Source organism: Boleophthalmus pectinirostris, unplaced genomic scaffold (assembly GCF_026225935.1).
Source record: "Boleophthalmus pectinirostris isolate CB_2022bp ecotype Guang Dong unplaced genomic scaffold, ASM2622593v1 HiC_scaffold_16, whole genome shotgun sequence".
NCBI classification, from domain to species: Eukaryota; Metazoa; Chordata; class Actinopteri; order Gobiiformes; family Gobiidae; genus Boleophthalmus; species Boleophthalmus pectinirostris.
This window is the reverse complement of record NW_026571095.1, coordinates 4,174,473-4,195,019: the sequence shown is the minus strand read 5'-3', so window position 1 is coordinate 4,195,019 and position 20,547 is coordinate 4,174,473. Positions and strand designations below refer to the sequence as shown.

The window sequence follows — 20,547 nt, the reverse complement described above, 5'->3', positions numbered from 1 at the left end:
GTGACGTTTTAACTACGGCAAACCAAAATAGACAATCTTCACACACCGGGCAGACACGGCGTGCTTATTTCCTTCCAAGAGTCTTAACATTAAATTAGTGACGATTCAAGTCCAGTTCATGTATATTTTTTCAGTTATAAACATCTCAAAACAGTGTTCATCTTTAGCAAAAAATCTTAGCGTTGTGAGTCTTAAAAAGGTAAATTTAGCTTAACGGCTAAGCAAATTGCTAACGCGATTCATTCATTTTGCTTTGTTTACATCGCGTTTTTATGGCAATAATTTTAACGTTCAAGCTACAATTGATACCAGCCTTTAGGTAATGCATGTTAACTCTATGAAGCTGTATATAAGAGCAGATCATTTAGAAATACGAGTGTTTTGATTGTGCAAACGGGACGAAAGTATTAAAAATGGCTTTGGAGCAGCTCAGTGAAGTGGTGCAAAGATGTGTAAGTTATTTCACTTGTTCCTTACCTATATAATAATAGTAAAAATCAACTAATAACATCAAGATGACAGCGGAGTTTTGTGGAAAAGTCTAAGAAATAATGACTAAAATGTATGATGGCTTATTGAAATCAGCTTTAATTTAGTCAGAATAGACATAACATTAGAAAGACTAAACTATTTTTAAGGATATCATACCATATGATGTGAATGTAAGGAATGAAAAGTAAATGGTTAGATTGTGGTAGGTAGGGAATACATTCATGTCACAGCTTAAATAAGGACCACGCCCCATCACTGACAAGAGGGGCCATCAAATCAGCATGCAAATTGTTATTATTACTGTATGTATTAATGAAGTGTTTCGTTCTTTGATACTTTTGAGATATGTTTTACAGCCCTATTTTGATATAAAGGTGCATAGTGTAACTTTTTTGGTGGAGGGGCCATCAAATGCTTTTCTTCATGGAGATGTTATTGTGTTGTCTGGAATGTTTCAGAGTATCATCTTAAAAATGTTTATCTTCATGGAGACCAAATCAGACCAAGTTACAATCAGATCTGTGGAGAGACAACACCGCTCAGTCTTGTACTTGTTTTTCTATGTATTTTTGAGTTATAAAAAAAACCACCTGCAATTGAATAAATGTAAGGGGGATTTGTTTAATTTCATATTGCTGAACATTTGAAGCAGAATAATGACATATCCATAGAAACAAGCAAGTGACATACCCCAAACCAAAAAGTTACACAGTGCACCCTTAACTTAAGTGGTGCATCAGCAAAGATGTCATAGCACACCATTAAAACATGTTTGCTACATTCAGAATTCTAGTCTTATCTTCTCAATTCCAGCAAGACCTCCCCGAAAACTCCTACACCTCTGAGGACTATGATGTGTTCAATGTCGCGGGACGGACCTGTATCGAGGAGGGCAACAGTCTGCAGCTGCTCAGCATTGTGCTTGATGAAAAGAACCAGGTGCACATTCATATGCATTTATTTAAAGATAGTTATGTTGTCATACTGAAATAAAAAAACATCCTTTAGACAACAGAATGTGATTTTTAAACATTAAATCATAGTATTTTTTTTTATATTACTGTGTGCCCTTTATATCTGTGTATCTGTCCATGGGTGTATACTAGCCTATGTCCTCTTGTACTTGTTCTGATAGCTCAGGATCATTCTAAAGCTATTCAGGAAAGGTTCATTTCTGTCCAGTTGATGTGACATATTTATCAATACTTGTTCAAATGAGTGTCTAGTTTCAATACTAATTTTAGTATTGATTAGTGTCTGATTTTTAATGCTTTTGACCCTAAAGATAGTGTTGGAATTGAATTAGTTTAACCATTAATCTCTGTTCTTTTTCAGGAAATAGTGCGATGCATGGGCTGGAACCTGTTACCACCTCTGATACAGGTTTTACTGAAGAAAGAAGACAAAGATCTCCCTCACTGTCTGGCTATTTTCAACCACCTAATTGAGGTTTATCAAGCAAATAACAAAATATGTACAATATATGGAGGAATGATTTTAGACTGAATGTGGTGGTGTTTTTTTTAGTTATGTCAGCCTAAAGAGCTGTTGATTGGTTTGTTGGAGCAGCTGGAGCACGATGACCCAGACACCATCGCAGAGAGCCTCCATCTGCTGCTTACACCTCTGCAGAAAGGTAATTGGATACAACTTAAGATAGCCCCTAGAATATGATGAAATTTATTTATTTTTTCCTATTATTCTGACAACTAAAAACTAATCAGAACAATTTAATCCCCAACTATCAATAAGATTTTTTTAAATCTCTTGAACTACAGCTTTAAAATTTGGGAATGTTTAGTATCAGTACAGGTGATTCTGTATGGTGGGTATACGTTGTACACAGCCCCACTTGCTTTCATAGGTGTATCTTCATAAAAAAACAGAACTTATTGTGTGAATAATTTATATTATCCTAAACCTCTTAAAGGTGCATTGTGTAACTTTTCTGGTGAAGGGTCTGTCAAATGCTTTTCTCCGTGGGCATGTTATTTCTTTGTCTGAAATGTTTCACAGTATGGCATTAAACCTTTCTATCTTCATGGAGACCAAACCAGACGAAGTTACAGGTCAGAACTATAGAGGCAACCCCACTCACAGTCAATAAATGTAAGGGAGAGCTACAGAATTTAAACTCATACTGTGGAACACTGCAAGCAGAGCAATGACATATTCATAGACACACACTGGTAACAGACCCCCAACCCAAAAATGACATAGTCCAACTTTAAAGCCGTATTCAACATATTACAGGGACAGTTCGGAATTTTGGACATAGGACCTCATTTCCTAGTGAGCCAGAGTACTGGAGCTGCATGGAAGACACTTTTTGAAATAATCCATCCAGTCCTTGTATTTGCAGAGGTCACTAGTGCTAGGATAGCGCAAGTCAATGGTCATAGTTCTCCTGCCACTAAAAACAGTCTTACCCACTCCACAAAACACCAGAAACAAATCTATTATTACACCAGACTGTCCATGTAAATGTCTGTGTCAATAGAATAATTTTAGAAGTAAAGCCAACCTTGTGTTTGAAGGATTTATGTCTGAGCAGCAGCAGTGAATTGTACTTCCTGATAGAAATTTTGGCAGTGGCGGACTAATATCACCTAGCACCTGTCTTACTGGCTCTAAAATTGTTGAACTGCAGCTGCCATAGCGACACATAGAGCACAGGAAGAAGCCTGTTCCAGTTATGGCCACATTCATATCAGCACAACTAACTAGAGCAGAGTAAAATTCCGCTGCTGCTGAGAAAATAGTCCCTCAGCATGCGGCAATTCAAGCGATGCAAGGTTAGTTTTACTTCTAAAATTATTCTATTGACACAGACATTCACATTGACAGTCTGACATAATACTAGATTTGCCTTGTGTGTTTTGTAGAGTGAGTAAGTGTTTTTAGTTGCAGGATAACAGTGGCCATTGACATGCACTAGCCTAGCACGAGCGACCTCTGCAAATACAACAACTGGATGGAATATTTCAAAAAGTGTCTCCACACATCTACAGTACTCTGGCTCACTAGGAAATGAGACCCTATGTCCAAAATTCTGAACTGTCCCTTTAATCTAATATAATTTTTTCATCATGTTATAATGTATTTGTCTATTTTGTCGCTCAGTGCTGTTGCGCCTGGGTGTGCGTAAGGCCTCCTCTCTGGGCATGGCTCTGTCCTCAGTGTTGGAGCAGCTGTGTAAACTGCCTGTGCCCGGGACCGTAGAGCAGGAACAGGACGATGTGTTCTCCCTTTGCCGATGCTGCTCTGAGCTCAGTGCTTTCATTCAGCCCTTTGTGGAGGAGGTCCAGCGGAACCACACCAGGGGGAAAGACAGAGCACAGAAGGTGGGAGACCTGCCCCAGAAAGAGGACGAGCTGAGGGCTGAACTGCTCAAGTTGTAAGTGTCGGAACATATCAGTATTTATATTAGGTCTCCAACAACTGTAAATGCCTAAATATATAGTTAAAGGTGCATTGGGTAACTTTTGTGGTGGAAGGTCCATCTCCTGCTTGTCTTCATGGAAATGTTATTGCTTTGTCTAGAACAGGGTCTCCAACCTTTTTCCTCAGGTGAGCTACCTTTACAAAACAAAATAGCCAGAGAGCAACTAATGTTAGCAGTCACAAGAAAATGAGAAAGTAGAAGAGCTATGGCAAGCCTTTAATGGAGTACAGTTAGATACCTAAAAACATTAACCTTTATCCATTTTTTAGCACACAAATTAGGAATCAAAATGATACATTTACAATGGTAAATAATCAGATTTTAGTTATTAATAATTCAGAAATCCCTTGGCGAGCTACTTGGAAGGGGGTGGAGCGCTACTGGTAGTTCCTGAGCAACAGGTTGGAGACCTCGATCTAGAATGTTCCACAGTAGAGATTAAACCTATCTGTCACAAGGGGGACAACTATAGGCTACATTACAGGTCAGATTTGTGGAGAGGCAACACTATTAACAGAGAATTATTGTATTTTTGAGCAATAGAAGCACCCGTAATTAATAAATTCTTGATAGATACCTTTAATGTCATACCATGGAACTTTCCAGGCAACGCAATAACATCTCCATCTCCTTAGACAAGCAAGTGACGGATCCTCCACCACAGAAGTTTCACAATGACCCTTAAAGCAGAACTAAGTAACTTTCAGTGATAGAGCTCCCCCTGCAGCTTCCTTATGAGATTACACTATCAAGGAACATACTTTTTTTTTTCTTTTTTGCTGATATAAGGCAGTAAGAAGCACATAAGCACATGAGTGAGGCATGTAAGAAGCATATATTGTTGCCAAATATAAAAAAAAGTGAGCCAGGGTTACCAAGAAGAACTCTCTGTGGGCCGTGTTCACAATATTGCAAGTCTGGTTTTCCAGGGGGAGATGACGGACACGTCAAACGCCCCGAAAATTATATACATAGAATTACTTAGACTATAAATGTTACTTATTTCTGCTTTAAGACTAACTGTAGAGTAATTTGATGTGTATAAACTTTGATGTCTCTCTTGTGTACAGCTGTATGCAGGTTCTGAGCCGTGTGCTGTTGGGAATCCAGCTCAGAGATACAGATACTTTACCAGAGTCTCCTCTCAGGGACTTTGCCTCCAGCATTCTGGTAAAAACCTCCATAACATCCTCTTATAAAGTTCTGTTTGCATTCTTTCTAGTTCCAAGATATATATTTTCTCATTAAAATCTGAATAAATACAAACCCGCCAAAAACTTGATAAATTGTACAGAAGATAGTCAGGAAAAAGAATCTATGAACTCCAGACAGAACACTATAACTTCAAGGGAATAAAAAAAATAAATCTTTCTTTGGTATAACAGTACTATCTGATATTTCTCCTTGTCTCTCTCTTGTTTACACTTTTTTCATATTTTTATACCAATAGAAAAAAATATATAGTTGTTTCATCTTTTTGATTTGTTGTATACTCCAGTTGAGTCTGCGTTCCATCGGAGAGTCCCTCCCCGCTCTGGTTCACCGGCCTCTGCTCAGACACAGGCAGGTCCCGGGGTTTTTAGAAGAGGAGGTGCGATATCCCAAAGAGTCTCTGGCCTGTATCGCTCACCTGCTGTTTGTGCACCACCTGCTGGCCGATGTGTTTCCTACAGTTTACAGGTGCAACAAAAACTTACATATACACAACACATGAAAACAAGTGAATTCAATATACAGTAGATCTAATATACATGTTTTGTGGCAGCCCTGTGTACTGTCTGCGGGCCAATATGGAACACATCTGCCTCCTTCTGTCCAGGTAATGAAACTGCAACAGATTTCAAATAATATTGGCTGTTGTAAGTGTTATATTAGACTTGGATTTAGACAAATTTTATTGATCCAGAATTATTTTTGGAAAATAGTAGCTCAGACATCACAATATATTATAATATCAAAGAGGAAGAAAATATAAATGACAGTAACTGATTCAAAATAAGTAGCTAAGAAAGAGATTGGTATCAAATCAAGCATAATTACACAAATGTACAAGTAAAAATAAAATAGAGAAATGTAATATACAAAATATATCAGCTATATATAAGAGGAAAGGAGAAGGAGAAACAGTGCAAAGATGAAATAGTGATTGACAGGGTTATCTACTGTTTATTGGGATCAGATCAAATAGACTTGTAAGAGACCAAATTCTATAGAACCAATTTGATAATCTTTTAACCTTATTATACTGATATTTCTCATTTCAAAGTTGTATTTTCATTTGTTGTTCATTGTAAATCACAAATGTAAAATAAATAAGCTGTACATGTTATTATTAATACTAAATGCCTTAATTACTAAATGTGTTACGCATATATCATCTCTATATTACTAAATTACTACTAGTACTTATTATTGTTTATTACAGTACATTTGAGCTGGTTGGTCTAAAATAGTGTGAAGGTTTACATTGTTGACTTGTTATCAATAACAGCAATAGGAAAAAGAAAGGATATTTGTGTCATTTGAAATTAATTTAACAAAATTCATGATGTGCCTTGTCATTTAGAACTGAAGAGTCCAGAATACAAAAAGGACTGGTGAGTGAGACACATTTTTATTAAGATTGAAACCTGCCATTTTTGATATTACCGCCAGTTTTGATAGTCGCCTCCTCCATCCTCCACATGTTGGTTGTAAATATACTCTTGTTTATATCTTTCCTCAGGAGCTGTATGAGAAGAGCCTGGTGAGAGTAGAAAACTGTGGCCTCACAGTGGATCTGCTGGAGATCAAGAGCTTCCTCTCTGTTCCACAGGTCAGCTCTTCACCAAATACAAACATGACATTCACTTTAGAATTACTACAGTTTAATTAGTCCTCGTAAAGCATGAAGAAAGACTTAAAATGATAGTACCGTATGTAACGTTTTGTAAAGTCACACATGTTTCCATGAAAATAGAAAGATGAAACCACACTTCAGAACATTCTCCATGGAGATAAGCAAGTTTTATGTAATACTGTGGAATATTACAGCCAAAGAAACTATATTTCCATGGAAACAAGCAGAACGGGGCTTCAGGCAAAACAAGAGTCAGTTTTCTGATTCAAGCCCCCTCAGAGAAACATGCATGGTTTTCAGTGCTATGAAAGTGTCCAGAATAAGAACACATGCTTTTATTTAGTGTATTATTTTTTGTTAAATGAAATGAAATAAGTCTTTGTTCATGCTTTCGTGAGGCATGAATATTTGTAGTTATTATAAAGTGTTACCCCTTCATATTTATAAACTTAACATTATGTCATTTAAGATTGCAAGAGTAATTGCAATCAAATCAAAATTGCAATTTGAATGTGCCATAATTTTCCTCCACACTTTTTCCATAAAAATTGCTGACCCTGTACTTTAGATGTGTACAAACATATTCTGAAATGTGATTCTTGTATTACCGTAGTTTGTCAGTTCATATTTCAGTCTTTTTGTCTGTTCTCCTGGACATGTTTAAAATGTGAATTTCAAACAGAATCCTTTTAACATACTTAAAACAAATCGAATCACAATCACAATGCTTGTCAGAAAAATCTGTATTGGATCTTTTTCCAAATCATTCAGCCTCAATATTAAGTAAAACTGTCTCTGCTTTTTGTGTTTCAGAACCTGGTAAAAGTCATGACAATATGCCCACATCAGAATTTGGTGAGTGACACTTTTCAAATTAAATCTGTTTCTGCTCTACCATTTTACTGTATCACTAATGATGAAAATTGGTTCCAGAGACATAGAGGTCTGAAGGTTTTTCAGCTAAGCATAGACAAGTTTAACACAGAGGCCAAATATAAGTTCTTCCAGTAAGTGTTTTATATCTAATTGTAATACAAATACTGAGTGAAGGTCTGAAAATCTGATTTAAAATGTGTTTCCCAGGTTAATGCTGAAGACCAGTAATCACTCAGGAGTGGAGGGATACATCATCAAGAACATCAAGGATCAAATCGACTCCGCTCTTAAGGTACTTTTATACTTTAAGGCCAGACATTTAACATATTGCAAATAAATAGTTTAAAAGGCCTGTATTACAGTGTTTTTCGATCTACGTTATAATGTTTCCTCATCACAAACAGACCTGGAGCTGTGTTTTGTTTCATTCACACATGTTTAACACACGAACCCTGCACATTTATGCTGAGTTCTTCTTAAACTGAAAACACTCTATTCCACCTTGTGATGTCATGTGATAATACAGGAAGTGCTCCACTGTGTTTTTAACCTCCATACACCTTCACTAGAATCCTTTGGATAATTTCAGCCCTGGATTTGCCAATCTCTATAGAACAAAAGGTAAAAGGTAACTCTTAACTTGACATCACAAGGTGGAACAAGGGCATTTTGAGCTTTTGAGATGAAGACATATTAATAATGCTACTCAAACATCTATGAATGAAACAAAACACAACTCCAGGTCTGTTTTTGAGAAGGCAAAAACATTATAAGATGGTTTAAAGCTCACAAGAGTAAATTTTGTGTAATATAAGGATTTTAAGTTTTGTAACCAATATAGTAATGCGCTGTAATGAGATGTATGTAGAATGATTCATGTATGATCAATGTATGTTATAATTTAGTATACAAAAATGACCATAAGTCATGTGCATTAAATGTGATTACATAACTTTCTGTCTGACTCGCTGCTTGTTCAGACAGGGGGCGGTAACCTGTGGTTTGAGGGTCTGCACCTGCTCCCTCTGCTGCGCTCAGTGCTCATGCTGCCGGATGGACCAGAGACCGACCTGCTCCAGTACATGGACAGGTGCGCACACTGTCACTTTGCACCTGTTGCACCTGTTGAACTGTGGACAGGCTGAGCTGTTAAAAGACTTTAAAACTATTTGTTTGTTTTGATAGAATAATGGAGTCTCTGAATCTGCTGCGGTACCTGGTCATCAGAGACAAAGTCACCGAAAACCAGGTGAGAACATGACGACTAACATGTAGTAGTGATCCAGTCCAGTGCGTGTACCCCCTCTGGTGGTCATCTGGGATTTATAGATGTGTAACTTCTGTTGGTCAAACCCTTGTAGTTTTGGAACTGATTTGGAACAAAGTCATTGGGGAGTTAGTCAAGGTAAATATGGGCAAAGTTTTCTTGGACTAACTGTAATTTTCTACAAACACTGAAAAGTTTAGACTAACTGAATATATAACGTAAGTAAATATAGTTTGCATGTTTTGCTAATGTCTGGATGGGGTTCCTATGGGTGCTGTAGTCCGCCTCCCTTTTAATTCTCCCTCGCTGTGCCTGTAGACTGGGATCTGGACAGAGCTGTATAAGATCGAGGACACGTTCCTGAAGCCGCTCAGAGTCGGCATCAACATGTCCAGGGCCCATTACGAGAGAGAGCTGCTCATCACCCAAGAGGACAAGAAGACCAAGGCCAAAGGTGCAGGAAATACACGAAAATAATGTTCTATTTATCTGAATAAATAACAGCCTAAAACATGAGTCAAGTCTGTATTGATATTTGACTTGAGGCATTCATCACGTGTTCTGTTTTCCACAGAACCGTCCATTTCTGTGTCAGTCGGAGATGAGAAGCTGCCGAATATGACGACAGACAGACACATCCAGGTTTGTCATTTCAATGAAGAAATCTATAAATTTATGGGTAATACTGAGATACATTTACTTGAGTAATTTGTACTTTTCAGAGTACTTTTGTAGCATCGTATTTTACTCCTACTTGAATAATATTTTTATTGAAGTTACAGTACTCTTACTTGAGTAAAAGTTTTGGTTACTGTGCCACTGTGAGTAAGTGACAGAAGCTTTATCATGACAACTTTAGATGTTACGTCCTGACAGTTACTATTTAAGTTACTTATTTAAGTAGTAGTTTTCTCAAATACCTTTTTACTCTTTCTTGTACCACTAAATTTGAATGTATGTGTCTGGAGGATAGGCCCCCTGAGATATCACTGCCATTTCATTTTCGAGGGGGGCTTTAGAAGAATACTTTGTACTTCTACTTCAGTAATATTATTCTGAAGTACTGTTATTCCTACATGAGTACCAGTTTTTAGTCTAGTTTACTATCTCTATTTTAGTCTAGTCTACTATCTCTGCAGAATATAGTAACAATGTCTGACTTCCCCGTGTGTTCTTTGTAGTAAAACCATTGACTGTTTCAGGCTCTGCACTCAGCTCTGCACACGTTTGACATGATCGAGAGCGTCCTGGTGCGGATCGAAGAACTCATCGAAGTCAAAGAGAGCACTTAAAGAAGCACTTTGTAACTTTTTGGCTGAGGTTCTGTCACTTGCTTGTCATTGCTCTGCCTGAAATATTCCACCGTATTGTTTACATTTACTCAATTCCAAGTGGTTTTATAGCTCAAAAACACCTAGAAAAACAGACATTCTGACTCAGAGCGGGGGTGCATCTCTACAGATCTGATCTGTAACTTGGTCTTGTGACGATAGAGCTTTAATACCATACTGTGAAACATTCCAGACAAAGCAATAACATCTGTATGGAGAAAACCATTTGATGGAACCTCCACCAGAAAGTTACACAATGCACCTTTAAATATTGTCAACAAGATCAGGTGTTATAGCTGATTATCTGTTTTTTGGTTTTTTTTTCTACAACTGTAAGATTTTGAATATTGGAATAAATAAGACCAAGCTAAGTAAATTCACTTTCATTTTTCCAGCAGACTTAAAAATTGGTGATGATGGACCAACTGCTGCTGCTGCTTGTGGTTTCCTGGATCTGAGAGAGAAAAGGATTTTGAAACATCTGTTTATTAGAAAAGTCTGTAACATTGAAAAAAGCTTATCATTTCAAAGTTAATCAATGTTATGTGATAGGTACACTAGAAGTAAGACCAGCGTATAAGTAAAGAGTGTTGTAAAGGCCATTTAAAGCTTTGACTTTTTTAGTTAATGTCCTAATTATTATTTGAGCTGGAATATAATTATGTTTTTGGTGGAGTAAGGGGGATGGCAGGAGGGGGAAGCCTACAGAAAGAGGTAATTGTAAATAAATCCAGTTTGGTGACTGTACCAGCAGCAGGTCTCAGGTCTCAGGGGCAGAGGCATGTCCAGCTCTGAAGAGGAATTTCACCTCTCTTTAACAACTGACCCTTTTCTCCAATTCTCTTAGCCAGCGTTAAGATTTGAGTCGACCAACCCCTGGTGCTGTTTCTGACAAGGATTGAAGCCTGACTGGTCAACTGTGAATGTATTAGGGCTGCACAAGATTAGACTTTTATTGTGTGTACTGAAGTTAATTTAGGATTTATAAAAAATACACAGTACTAGTTGGAGTTATTGTTTTGCCTAGAATGTTCCACAGTATGGCATTAAACTCTGGGCTCGCCTCCCCAGATCTGGCTTTTAACTTGGCCTGGTAACCTCATTTATTTGTCTGTATGGAGAAATGGCAACATCTCTGTGAAAACGGTTAGGTGGAGGACCCGGCATCAGAAAAGTTACATAGTGCACTTTTAAGGAAACCCATTATCTGCATTTTTGTACATTTTCTATTAAAACGCCAATATTTTCTCAGCTCAATCTTCGGTGTTGTGATACTGATAGGTGCATTTGCCAAAACTGGAATGTCAATACTTTTGTGATGTATTGTGCAGCCCTAATATGCATGTCAATTAAGAATATTGTTTCTAGTTACTTCAGTTTAAATTGTAAACCTCTACTAAAGCACTAGCTTGTCCACTTATGACACGTCTCAAGTCAGTGATCTCAGCCGTCATTCACACCAGTCCCTCAGGTTAGCGGTCTCAGATCTGTAAACAGTGGGTGTGTGAGTGCATCTGCCGCTGTGATCCTTGTGGCAGGATTCAGCTCCAACAGTCTGTCCAGAAGGTCGTACGCCTCATCTGGAACCCTGCCCCATCCCCCCTCCTCTTCCTTCTCCGTCTCCATGGTAACCGCCTCTGTGCGCTCCGTGTGCAGAGGCGTGTGCTCATAACTGTCCTCTTGTTTGATTGCGGGGCGGTGAGTGGGCGTGTCTTCTGGTATTGATGGTTTTCGGGAGATGGCGCCATTGTGTTGAGGCAGAGGTGTGACATCATCGTCATCAGGGGACGGTCTGCGCGCTCTGAGCGTCTCACACAGCACTCGGAGGTCCTGACGAGGCAGCTCCCGGCTACATACTATGGATTTACCTGAAACAAATGAAATGCAATTACTCAAACCACATGCTAGTTTACAGATTAAAGTGCAAATGAGTTTTGAAGTGAGTAATGTAAGTAGTAGGGTTGTTAATAGTATCGAAAATCAACTAGTACTAATACTGATACTAAACTAGTATCAATACAATATATCTGAGCAGGTATAAAATGTCACATTCACAGGACTGAATGTCTTTAAAATGATCTTGAACTGTATCAGAACAAGTACAAGAGCACATAGACTAGTATACACACATGGACCAACACTGAACCAACTGGACCACTGAGGAGTTACACATTGGACACGTGGGAACAGAAAAGTGCTATGACTTAATGTTAAAAAGGACATCCTATTGTCTAAATAAAGAGTCTTTTTAATTATCATTGTAGTATCGGAATCTGGAGTGAGAATTGAGTCTATTTCTTAGTATTAAAATCGAGTTTCAAATTTTAGTATCGTGACACTAGTAGGTGTCAGTTGTGGGTGTAAGTCAATTTTGGTTTGGCAATATGTGCCAAAATGTCATTCTGTACTACTTTAAAGGACAGTCTGGGAGTGGAGCATAGCGTCAATGAGTGCGTTTACATGCACATCAGTATCCCGGTTCCATCGTGGTGCATGTATACACAGTATCCCAGTTTTATTATCCCGAATATCCCGGTTATGTGAAACTGAGACATTGCAGCTACAACAGTAACTGGGATACTGTGGCATGTATACGCAGTATCCCGAATATGGTAACATAAAGTTGAGTGCATTTGCGTCCAAAAAAAGAAACACTTACTATTCTTTTCATCACAACGGAGCCAACATAAATAAAGTGACCACGCATGAGTGAAATGACTGTTAAATAAAGACCTGCACAGGTATGAGCTCTGAAAAGTTTAACACGAACCACCTCCAACGCAATATACGCACAGAACAGTAACATGTAAACAGCATATCCCGAATCCTGCGATAACCAGGATATGGATAATAACCAGGATACTGATGTGCATGGAAACACACTGTGTCATCACACAGAAGGCATGGGACGATATTGAAATTTGATGTTACGATTACCATGGCCAAAATATTTCAATTAATGATTATATCACAATTATATCAAGGATATTAATAATTTAATAATAATATAATTTTATAATAATTTTAAGTATAATTTTAATATTACAAATAAGTTCCATATTTAAACAGTTGTTAGTAGTGCACTTGTGTGTTTATAAGTGAAAATAATAATGATCTAGAAGAGACCATGATGGAGAAGTATGAAGTATGAAGAAGTTTTTCTGCACATTCTAAAGATAAAATGGCGATTATTTTTGTTGGCTATTCTCACAATTATATAAAATGTCCCATGAATGATCAATGTATACCCTTTATATCACGATAATTGATATTATTGTTTATTGTCCCATCCCTGTCACACAGGCACACTGAACATTCCTGGTTCTTGTCCTAACACACAGAGTAGATGTAAAAACACAAACCGAATGCTTTGGCTGCCTGGATGGTCTCTCTGGATCCACGTATGGTCATGATCTGACTCAGAGCGATGAGGTCGTCGCTGGCTTTAAAGAACGGATACCTCCCGCTGAGCAGAGACAGCAGGATCACCCCAGCCGACCACACGTCTATGGCTGAACAATGACAAAGACACATGTCAGGGCTGCACTTAATAATATTACATTTTATTTATAAAGCACTGTTCTAACCTGTACGAAGAATATAATTAAAAAGAGTTTAATAAAAAAAAAATTTAAAAAAAGATGACAGACAAAATATAGGCATGATTTAAAAGCAAGTTACACATTAAAAGCAGTTCTAAATAGATGGATTTTGAGAAATTTTTGAAGGTAGTCGACTAAAGACATGTCCTGCTAATCGATTATTTGACAAAAGCTCTCAAAATTATTATGTATCTCTATGTACCTGACCCAAACTGCCCTCATAAGAATACACCTGCAGGGGGAGTTCATGTAAAAACAGCAATTTAAACAAATAACAGTCCTAAGAAACAAAGTATCTATATAAAACCAGGTTAAACTTGTGAATCACGAGTCTTACATACACATATAAATAATAATAGAAAAAGAAAATTCTACAACAAACAATAATACCAAATATTCAAATAACTCACTTATTCTCCAACTCCTTAAGAACTACACAAACTTTATTGAGCCTTCATGCTGTTGTCCCATATAAATCCTTATAATCGAAAAAATCCTCATAATCGACTAACACAAATTTTGGATGACAAAGACGCCATCGATCGATTAATCAACTAAACGACTAAAGGACTACAGCCCTATTACACAGCGGCCCGTTCAAACACTAAACATACCCATGGTTTTAAACTGACCTGTGCCTTGGTTTGGACACTTGGTGAGGACCTCTGGAGCCCTGAAGCCTGGAGTCCCAGCCCGAGGAGCGATCTGCTGCTTTCTGTGAGGAACAAATCAATGGAATAATAATAATTACCATAACATCGCTTTTACACTGATTTTCCATGAGTTTAAATAGCAAGAAGAGGCATGACACTTGGAGCGTTTAACCATGCTGTTTTTTGTGATATTACAATTTACAATAAACATATTTTTGTTGATGTTAAGCAAAAGCATAAAATGTCTTCTTTAAATTGCTCTCTACTTTCACCGTCATTTCATTCATTAAATTATAAACCAACTCAACATCTGTATATAATTTCACACTTAAAATTGCTTAAAGGATCCATATTACACTATTTTCTGATTTATGTTATATGCATATTTAGGCTGTGTTTTTCAATCAAACAGAAAACACTCTGTTCCACCTTGTGATGTCAAACTCCACACACCTTCATTAGAATCATTTGGATAATTTCAGCCCTATAATTGCCAATTTCTATTGCCTGGACGAATCCAGACTCATCGCTGTACCAGCGGCTGACAAGTACAGAGAAATATCCTTCTGGATTTCCAGGCAACAATTTCTACTGAACTAAAAGTAATAGGTAGCTGTTAACTTGAAAACTAGTTAACTTGAAACTTCATGATATCATAAGGTGGAACAGAGCATTTTGACCTTTGCAGCTCTAGACAAACGAATAATAAAAGGCTTACTCAAACATGTATGAATGAAACAAAAGACAACACTAAGTATGTTTTTGAGGAGGTGACAACAATATAACATGACTTGAACCTCACTCAATTTTGTGTAATACAGGACCTTTGAAAAGTGTTAACTGTTACGGTTGCAAAGTTTACCTGGACAAACAAATGTTACAGACGCGGTCAGTATTGTAGCAGCTACAGGTAGCACTGAGAGGCACAGCTCTCTGAGGCTTCTGATTGGCTCCCTGAGTCTTGAGGGAGGAGCCACGGCCAGTCGACGAGTACCTGCGATTGGCTGGGTCCTCTGCTTTTACAACCTTCACCAACTGGACAGAAAAGAATTAGAGCTCAGACCAGGAGTGTGTTTTGTTGATTCCATATAATCAGAAGGCAGCTCACTTCAGTTTGAGCAGATGAGGCTTTGGTGGTGGCAGAGACCAGGGTACAGCTGTTCATGTTCCTCTCTCCAAACACCGGCCGCTGCACTTTACGAAGGCCTGATAAGTCCTTTACAAAAAACGGAGGATTTAGCCCAAGCTGTAGATTAACATGCTAAAGGACGGTAAGCAAAAGTAAAATTGTTATATTTGATATCCATGATAAATATTTTGACAGTTAAGATCAACAAAATGAAATGATCTGAGTCTAAATACATTTTCAAGATATTGTGGGGCTATAGATCATGAACAAAAGGTAGTTTATGTATGAATTGGATAACATAATTATCCAGTTAGAGATCTGATACAAAGTAATACTTGGCCAATAGTCCAGTGAAGTTCATATGGTCTTCCAATAATTTATGTTACTGAGTTCATTTTTCAGACCAAGAGTTTGTTTTCATACCTGACAGTTTGGACTGCTCACTAGAGGTTTCCTCAGAGTGGTCATGTGATGTTGCTGGAAAACCTGTCTATATTAACATCACGTGACTCTGAGGAAGACCACTAGTGAGCAGTCCAAACTGTCAGGTATGAAAACAAACTCTTGGTCTGAAAAAAAGAACCTAATAACATAATACTTGGCCAAGTTTAGCAACATTGCTTCAATTCCAAAGAGTGTGAGGCCTGGCAGCCAACTTTACAGCTCTACAGTCAACAACAAGGTTTCTACAGATCCCCACCAGTGACACAGACCCACACCAGTGAGAAGAACACACCACCTTTGAGTGCTTGGAGCGTGCAGTGGAGGCCCCGGTAACAGTGCGGCGTTTGGGGACCACCTTCCTGCAGAGAGTGGAGGAGGAGGTGGAGGAGGAGACAGGGGCAGGAGGGGGGACAGGGGCAGAGACAGGGGTAGAGACAGGGGCAGAGACAGGGGCAGAGACAGGGGCAGAGACAGGGGCAGAGACAGGGGCAGAGGAGGAGGGGCAGAAGTGGAGGCAGTGGGGAGGGTATGAGAGGAGTGAGGGGGGAGAGGTCGGCTCTTCTGACTGGCTCTTTGGGTTTTGGCAGGAGACCCAGCGCCTCTGTGAGATCTGCCAACCTTCAGGAGGTCGATCTGTGTGTCCGCAGTGCCCTGTGCCAGGCCAAAGTCTACCAGGGCGTATCTGAAGGACAAATAGGTCAAATAGTTAAGTACGAACAAGAGTGAATGTTATGATGTCTTCCACATGCTACACATTAGCGCCTGTGGTTGGACCATTCCAAGTTACGACTAGGCCTGGGTGGGCTGGGTATCATTAGGAAATAGCTGATACGGTACATGCCTCAATACACAGGCCCCGATACGCATCTCCATACAGTACACTTTCTATAATATAGCATAAGACATTATATTTCAAATCAATTCGATATGGCTCAGTAAAAAATAAAGGCTAAATCTAAGCCTTTAGAGTTACCAAGTCTTTATTAAACTACTATCTGGGCAAAGTGAAAATGAAATATATCCACTTTCATCATTGAAACATTAAATATGTTAAATCTATGGCATAAACAAGTTTCCTTTATCTAAACAAACAACAAAATATTCCGATAAAACTATACCCAAAAACACTCCTGCAGATATATATTAATACAGCAGCCCACGGTATTGATATGGTATCAATACTGTATAATCAAATTACAAAAAAAGATTGATATTTTTGTAAAACCTTTAGTTAAGTCAGAGGTTTTTCATGCTCTATGGCCTGATCACAGACTCTTCTGGACAGGCTGGTCAGGCAAGGTCAGTTTCTTATTATAGCTAGTAATGTTATACGCTAGTTATACTTCCAAAGTAACTACAAATAAATTACTTTGCTAAAGCTACAAACTACTCCTGTTCTGTTGCATGATAAATACGATATGATACGATGTAAAAACACTCACTCTTTGGTCTTCCTGTTGTAGAGGAAGTTGTTTGGTTTTATGTCTCGGTGGATGATCCCAAATTGGTGAATGTGCTTCAGAGCTCTGAGCAGGTTGTAGATGTAGAGACGGACTTCCTCAAAGCTGAGAGAGCTGATGATGTCCTACAGATAGAACTACAGTTAAACCAGTGTTCTATTCAAAAGACAGGAACATTAAAAATCTGCTCGTACCACTATGGCTCTGTGCTCCAGGTAGGGCATCACGATCACCACATGATCCTCTTTTCTGAAACAGTACGTCACTCCCATCACATTCTCTCTGCCTCTGAAGGAAAAAACATTCGTGTGTAGGTATAAAGAATGTTATGTTTTATCATCTTGAAGTAGGGCTGGGCAATATGAGAAAAGAAAGTGTGTTAAATAGTCTAACAGAGCTTCAAATGCAGCAGGGCCTACACATCACACTCCCAGAGAATGTTGACCAGCTGCAAAGTATCAATTGGTAAAACTTCCCAATATATCAGGTAAAATGCAACTCAGAAAATACAATTCGATATATTTTTTTTTACAACAGGAAGAACTTAATTTGTAATGCTAACAGTTTTGGTCAAATTTGCAGGCATCGCCATGTAAATAAATAATCTAATATTCAATTATCGCCATCTACAGCAAGACAAATATTGGAAATGACTGAAATAAAAATTCCAAATCAAACCATCCTCACTTAAATGGAAATAACTTACTCAGACTTAAACTAAAGGCTAAGTCTAAGTAAGTTAAAGAAGCATTATGTAACTTTTGAGTTGGGGTCCATCACCTGCTTGTTTCTATGGATCATTGCTCTGTCTGGAATGTTCCACAGCTCTATCTTACATTTAATCAGTTACAGGTGGTTTTATAGCTCAAAAATACCTCAAAAAACAGACATTCTGACTGTGAGTAAGGTTGACTCTCCACAGATCTGACCTGTTAGTTGGTTTGGTTTCCATGAAAATAGAAAGGTTTGATGCCAGACATTTCAAAACATTTCAGATAAAGCAATAACATCTCCATGAAGAAAAGCATTAGACAGACCCTACAGCCTCCACTAGAAAAATTACATAATACTCCTTTAAATGGAATAATAGGAATAATAGGAAAAGGATGCTTAGAAATAAACAGTTATAAATCTTGCTCTAACCCGGCAACGGTGAGGCATTGGAGCTCTGCAGCGATCCGCGTCGGGTGGCTTGTGGGAATCAGATGTTTGAGGGCAAATTTCTGTCGACTCCTATCATGCATCTGGGCCTCTCCCAGGTAAACGGAGCTAAAGGTACCTGCAAACAACAACAGTTACTGTACATAGGTATAATGTGATGGTAACGTGCAGTGATCAAAGTGCGTTGTACTAACTTAATAATAAATAATGAAAGTGTTTTGGTTCCAATAAAATCACAATATAACGTGTTTTAAAGGTGTTCTAACTTTTCTGGGAGGAGGATTTGTTACAATGGGATGTTAATGCTTTGCCTACAATATTCCAGAGTATGATATAAACATATCAATCTCCATGGAGAGGACATACCTCCAGGCCAAGTTACTGGTCAGATCTGTGGTGAGGCAGCCCTGCTTATAGTAATAAATTGAATACATGTTTGTCAAGGTATTTATGAGCAATAAAAACACTGGGGGAAAAGCAAGACAAGTCTAATGCCATACTGTGGTATATTCCAGGCAAAAGAATAACCTCTCCATGGTGGAAGACCTTGCATACATCTCCACAAACCTGACTATTATTTCTCCTGGAGGGAACCTCCTGCTTATTTCCATGGAAATGTTGTTATTTTGACTATAATATTCCACAATATGTGCTATATATCACCTTTTAAATTATAATAATTAATGTACCTTCTCCAATTTTATCAATGATGCGGAACACTTTCCCAATTTGAGGAACAGCTTTGTAAAGGAGCTCAATGTCTGTTTCTACATCTCCTGGAAGAAATATGAGGAAAAAATACATATATAATACACATTTATGCATATTTTTACTCGTTTAGTGTCACATAGTCGTTTGTCTCACTTGAAACTTTACTTCTCCTGTTTGTTCGTTCAGGTTTGAGGCATTCCTCTGTGCTGATGATGGTTTCAGTGTGAACAGGAACTACCTCCATCTGAAACACAGCAATTATAGGATCGTCATCGTATCATTGACTTAAATTAATTGAAAATATTAGTATAGCACAAAATATTTGATCTTATGGCAAAACGGTGTCAACTTAGGAAATTATAGCCGTTCAGAAGTGTATACGAAATTAAGACAGTGCATACTTACCGTTTCTGTCGATTTAAAAGTGCAAATATCCCGAAATTAACGTCTTAAAAACACGTCCACAAATGGTTACACATTTGCGTTACTGTTTTGATCGTAAAATACGTAATACATGTCAAATAAAGTGCAAAAAACTGTCAAAAAATGCAAGATAAGAGCTGTAAAAGAAATAAGTTCCGCCAACAACAAACCCCGCGCTCAAAGTGACGTAAAGGTGTTCTCGCGAGATTTGCGTTGAAGTCACGGGGTAGATGTTTGTGAAGGATTTTTATGAATGAAAATGCCATCGTTTCTTCTCTCATTTCCCCAGAAGTGTGTAGTACCCAGTTATATTTACTTGAGTGACTTTTAAAAGAAATTGTACTTTTCAGAGTACTTTTCTAGCAGCATACTATTTTTATTGAAAAGTACTCTTACTTGAGTAAAAGTTTTGGTTACTGTTCTCACTGTAAGTCTACTCACTTTGAGAAAGTGACAAAAGCTTTATGTTGACAATATTTAATTTGTCTCATTTTTGTGTCTGTCCTTTGAAAACACCACATTTTGTGCATTATTTAATTAATGTTTTGTCCTTCCAATTACATGTACTTCAAATTATAAATCAGATGTTATGTCCTGACAGTTACTTTTTAAGTTACTTTTATTTGAGTTTACCCAAATACTTTTTTTATGCTTACTTGAGTCATTTCTTGAACCACTACTCTGTACTTCCACTTGAATAATAATATTTTGAAG

At 37.9% G+C, this 20,547-nt stretch overlaps 2 protein-coding genes across 3 annotated transcripts; one reads left to right on the top strand and one right to left on the bottom strand.

Annotated features, from left to right (window-relative positions):
• Nucleotides 1-36: 36 nt before the first annotated feature.
• On the top strand, nt 37-10,626 carry glmna (glomulin, FKBP associated protein a). Of its 2 annotated transcripts, none has more exons than XM_055151842.1 (18): nt 37-199; nt 1,306-1,431; nt 1,828-1,941; nt 2,020-2,128; nt 3,616-3,889; nt 5,008-5,107; nt 5,436-5,617; nt 5,703-5,756; nt 6,504-6,534; nt 6,663-6,752; nt 7,590-7,631; nt 7,710-7,783; nt 7,860-7,944; nt 8,633-8,742; nt 8,838-8,901; nt 9,238-9,373; nt 9,494-9,561; nt 10,122-10,626. In XM_055151842.1, the coding sequence occupies exons 1-18, from the start codon at nt 119-121 to the stop codon at nt 10,209-10,211; spliced, it is 1,830 nt and encodes a 609-aa protein (XP_055007817.1). In that variant the 5' UTR covers nt 37-118; the 3' UTR covers nt 10,212-10,626. The 2 variants fall into 2 exon arrangements, with proteins under 2 accessions (XP_055007817.1, XP_020772927.1); XM_020917268.2 differs by having other exon boundaries at nt 57-452.
• Nucleotides 10,627-10,717: 91 nt separating this feature from the next.
• cdc7 (cell division cycle 7 homolog (S. cerevisiae)) lies at nt 10,718-20,023 on the bottom strand. The gene is made up of 12 exons (XM_055151843.1): nt 19,816-20,023; nt 19,564-19,654; nt 19,389-19,475; nt 18,682-18,817; nt 17,733-17,826; nt 17,521-17,663; nt 16,697-16,760; nt 15,614-15,721; nt 15,368-15,540; nt 14,485-14,567; nt 13,613-13,762; nt 10,718-12,118 (listed from the first exon to the last, which is right to left on the bottom strand). The coding sequence occupies exons 2-12, from the start codon at nt 19,652-19,654 to the stop codon at nt 11,718-11,720; spliced, it is 1,530 nt and encodes a 509-aa protein (XP_055007818.1). The 5' UTR covers nt 19,816-20,023; the 3' UTR covers nt 10,718-11,717.
• Between the last annotated feature and the right edge of the window lie 524 nt (nt 20,024-20,547).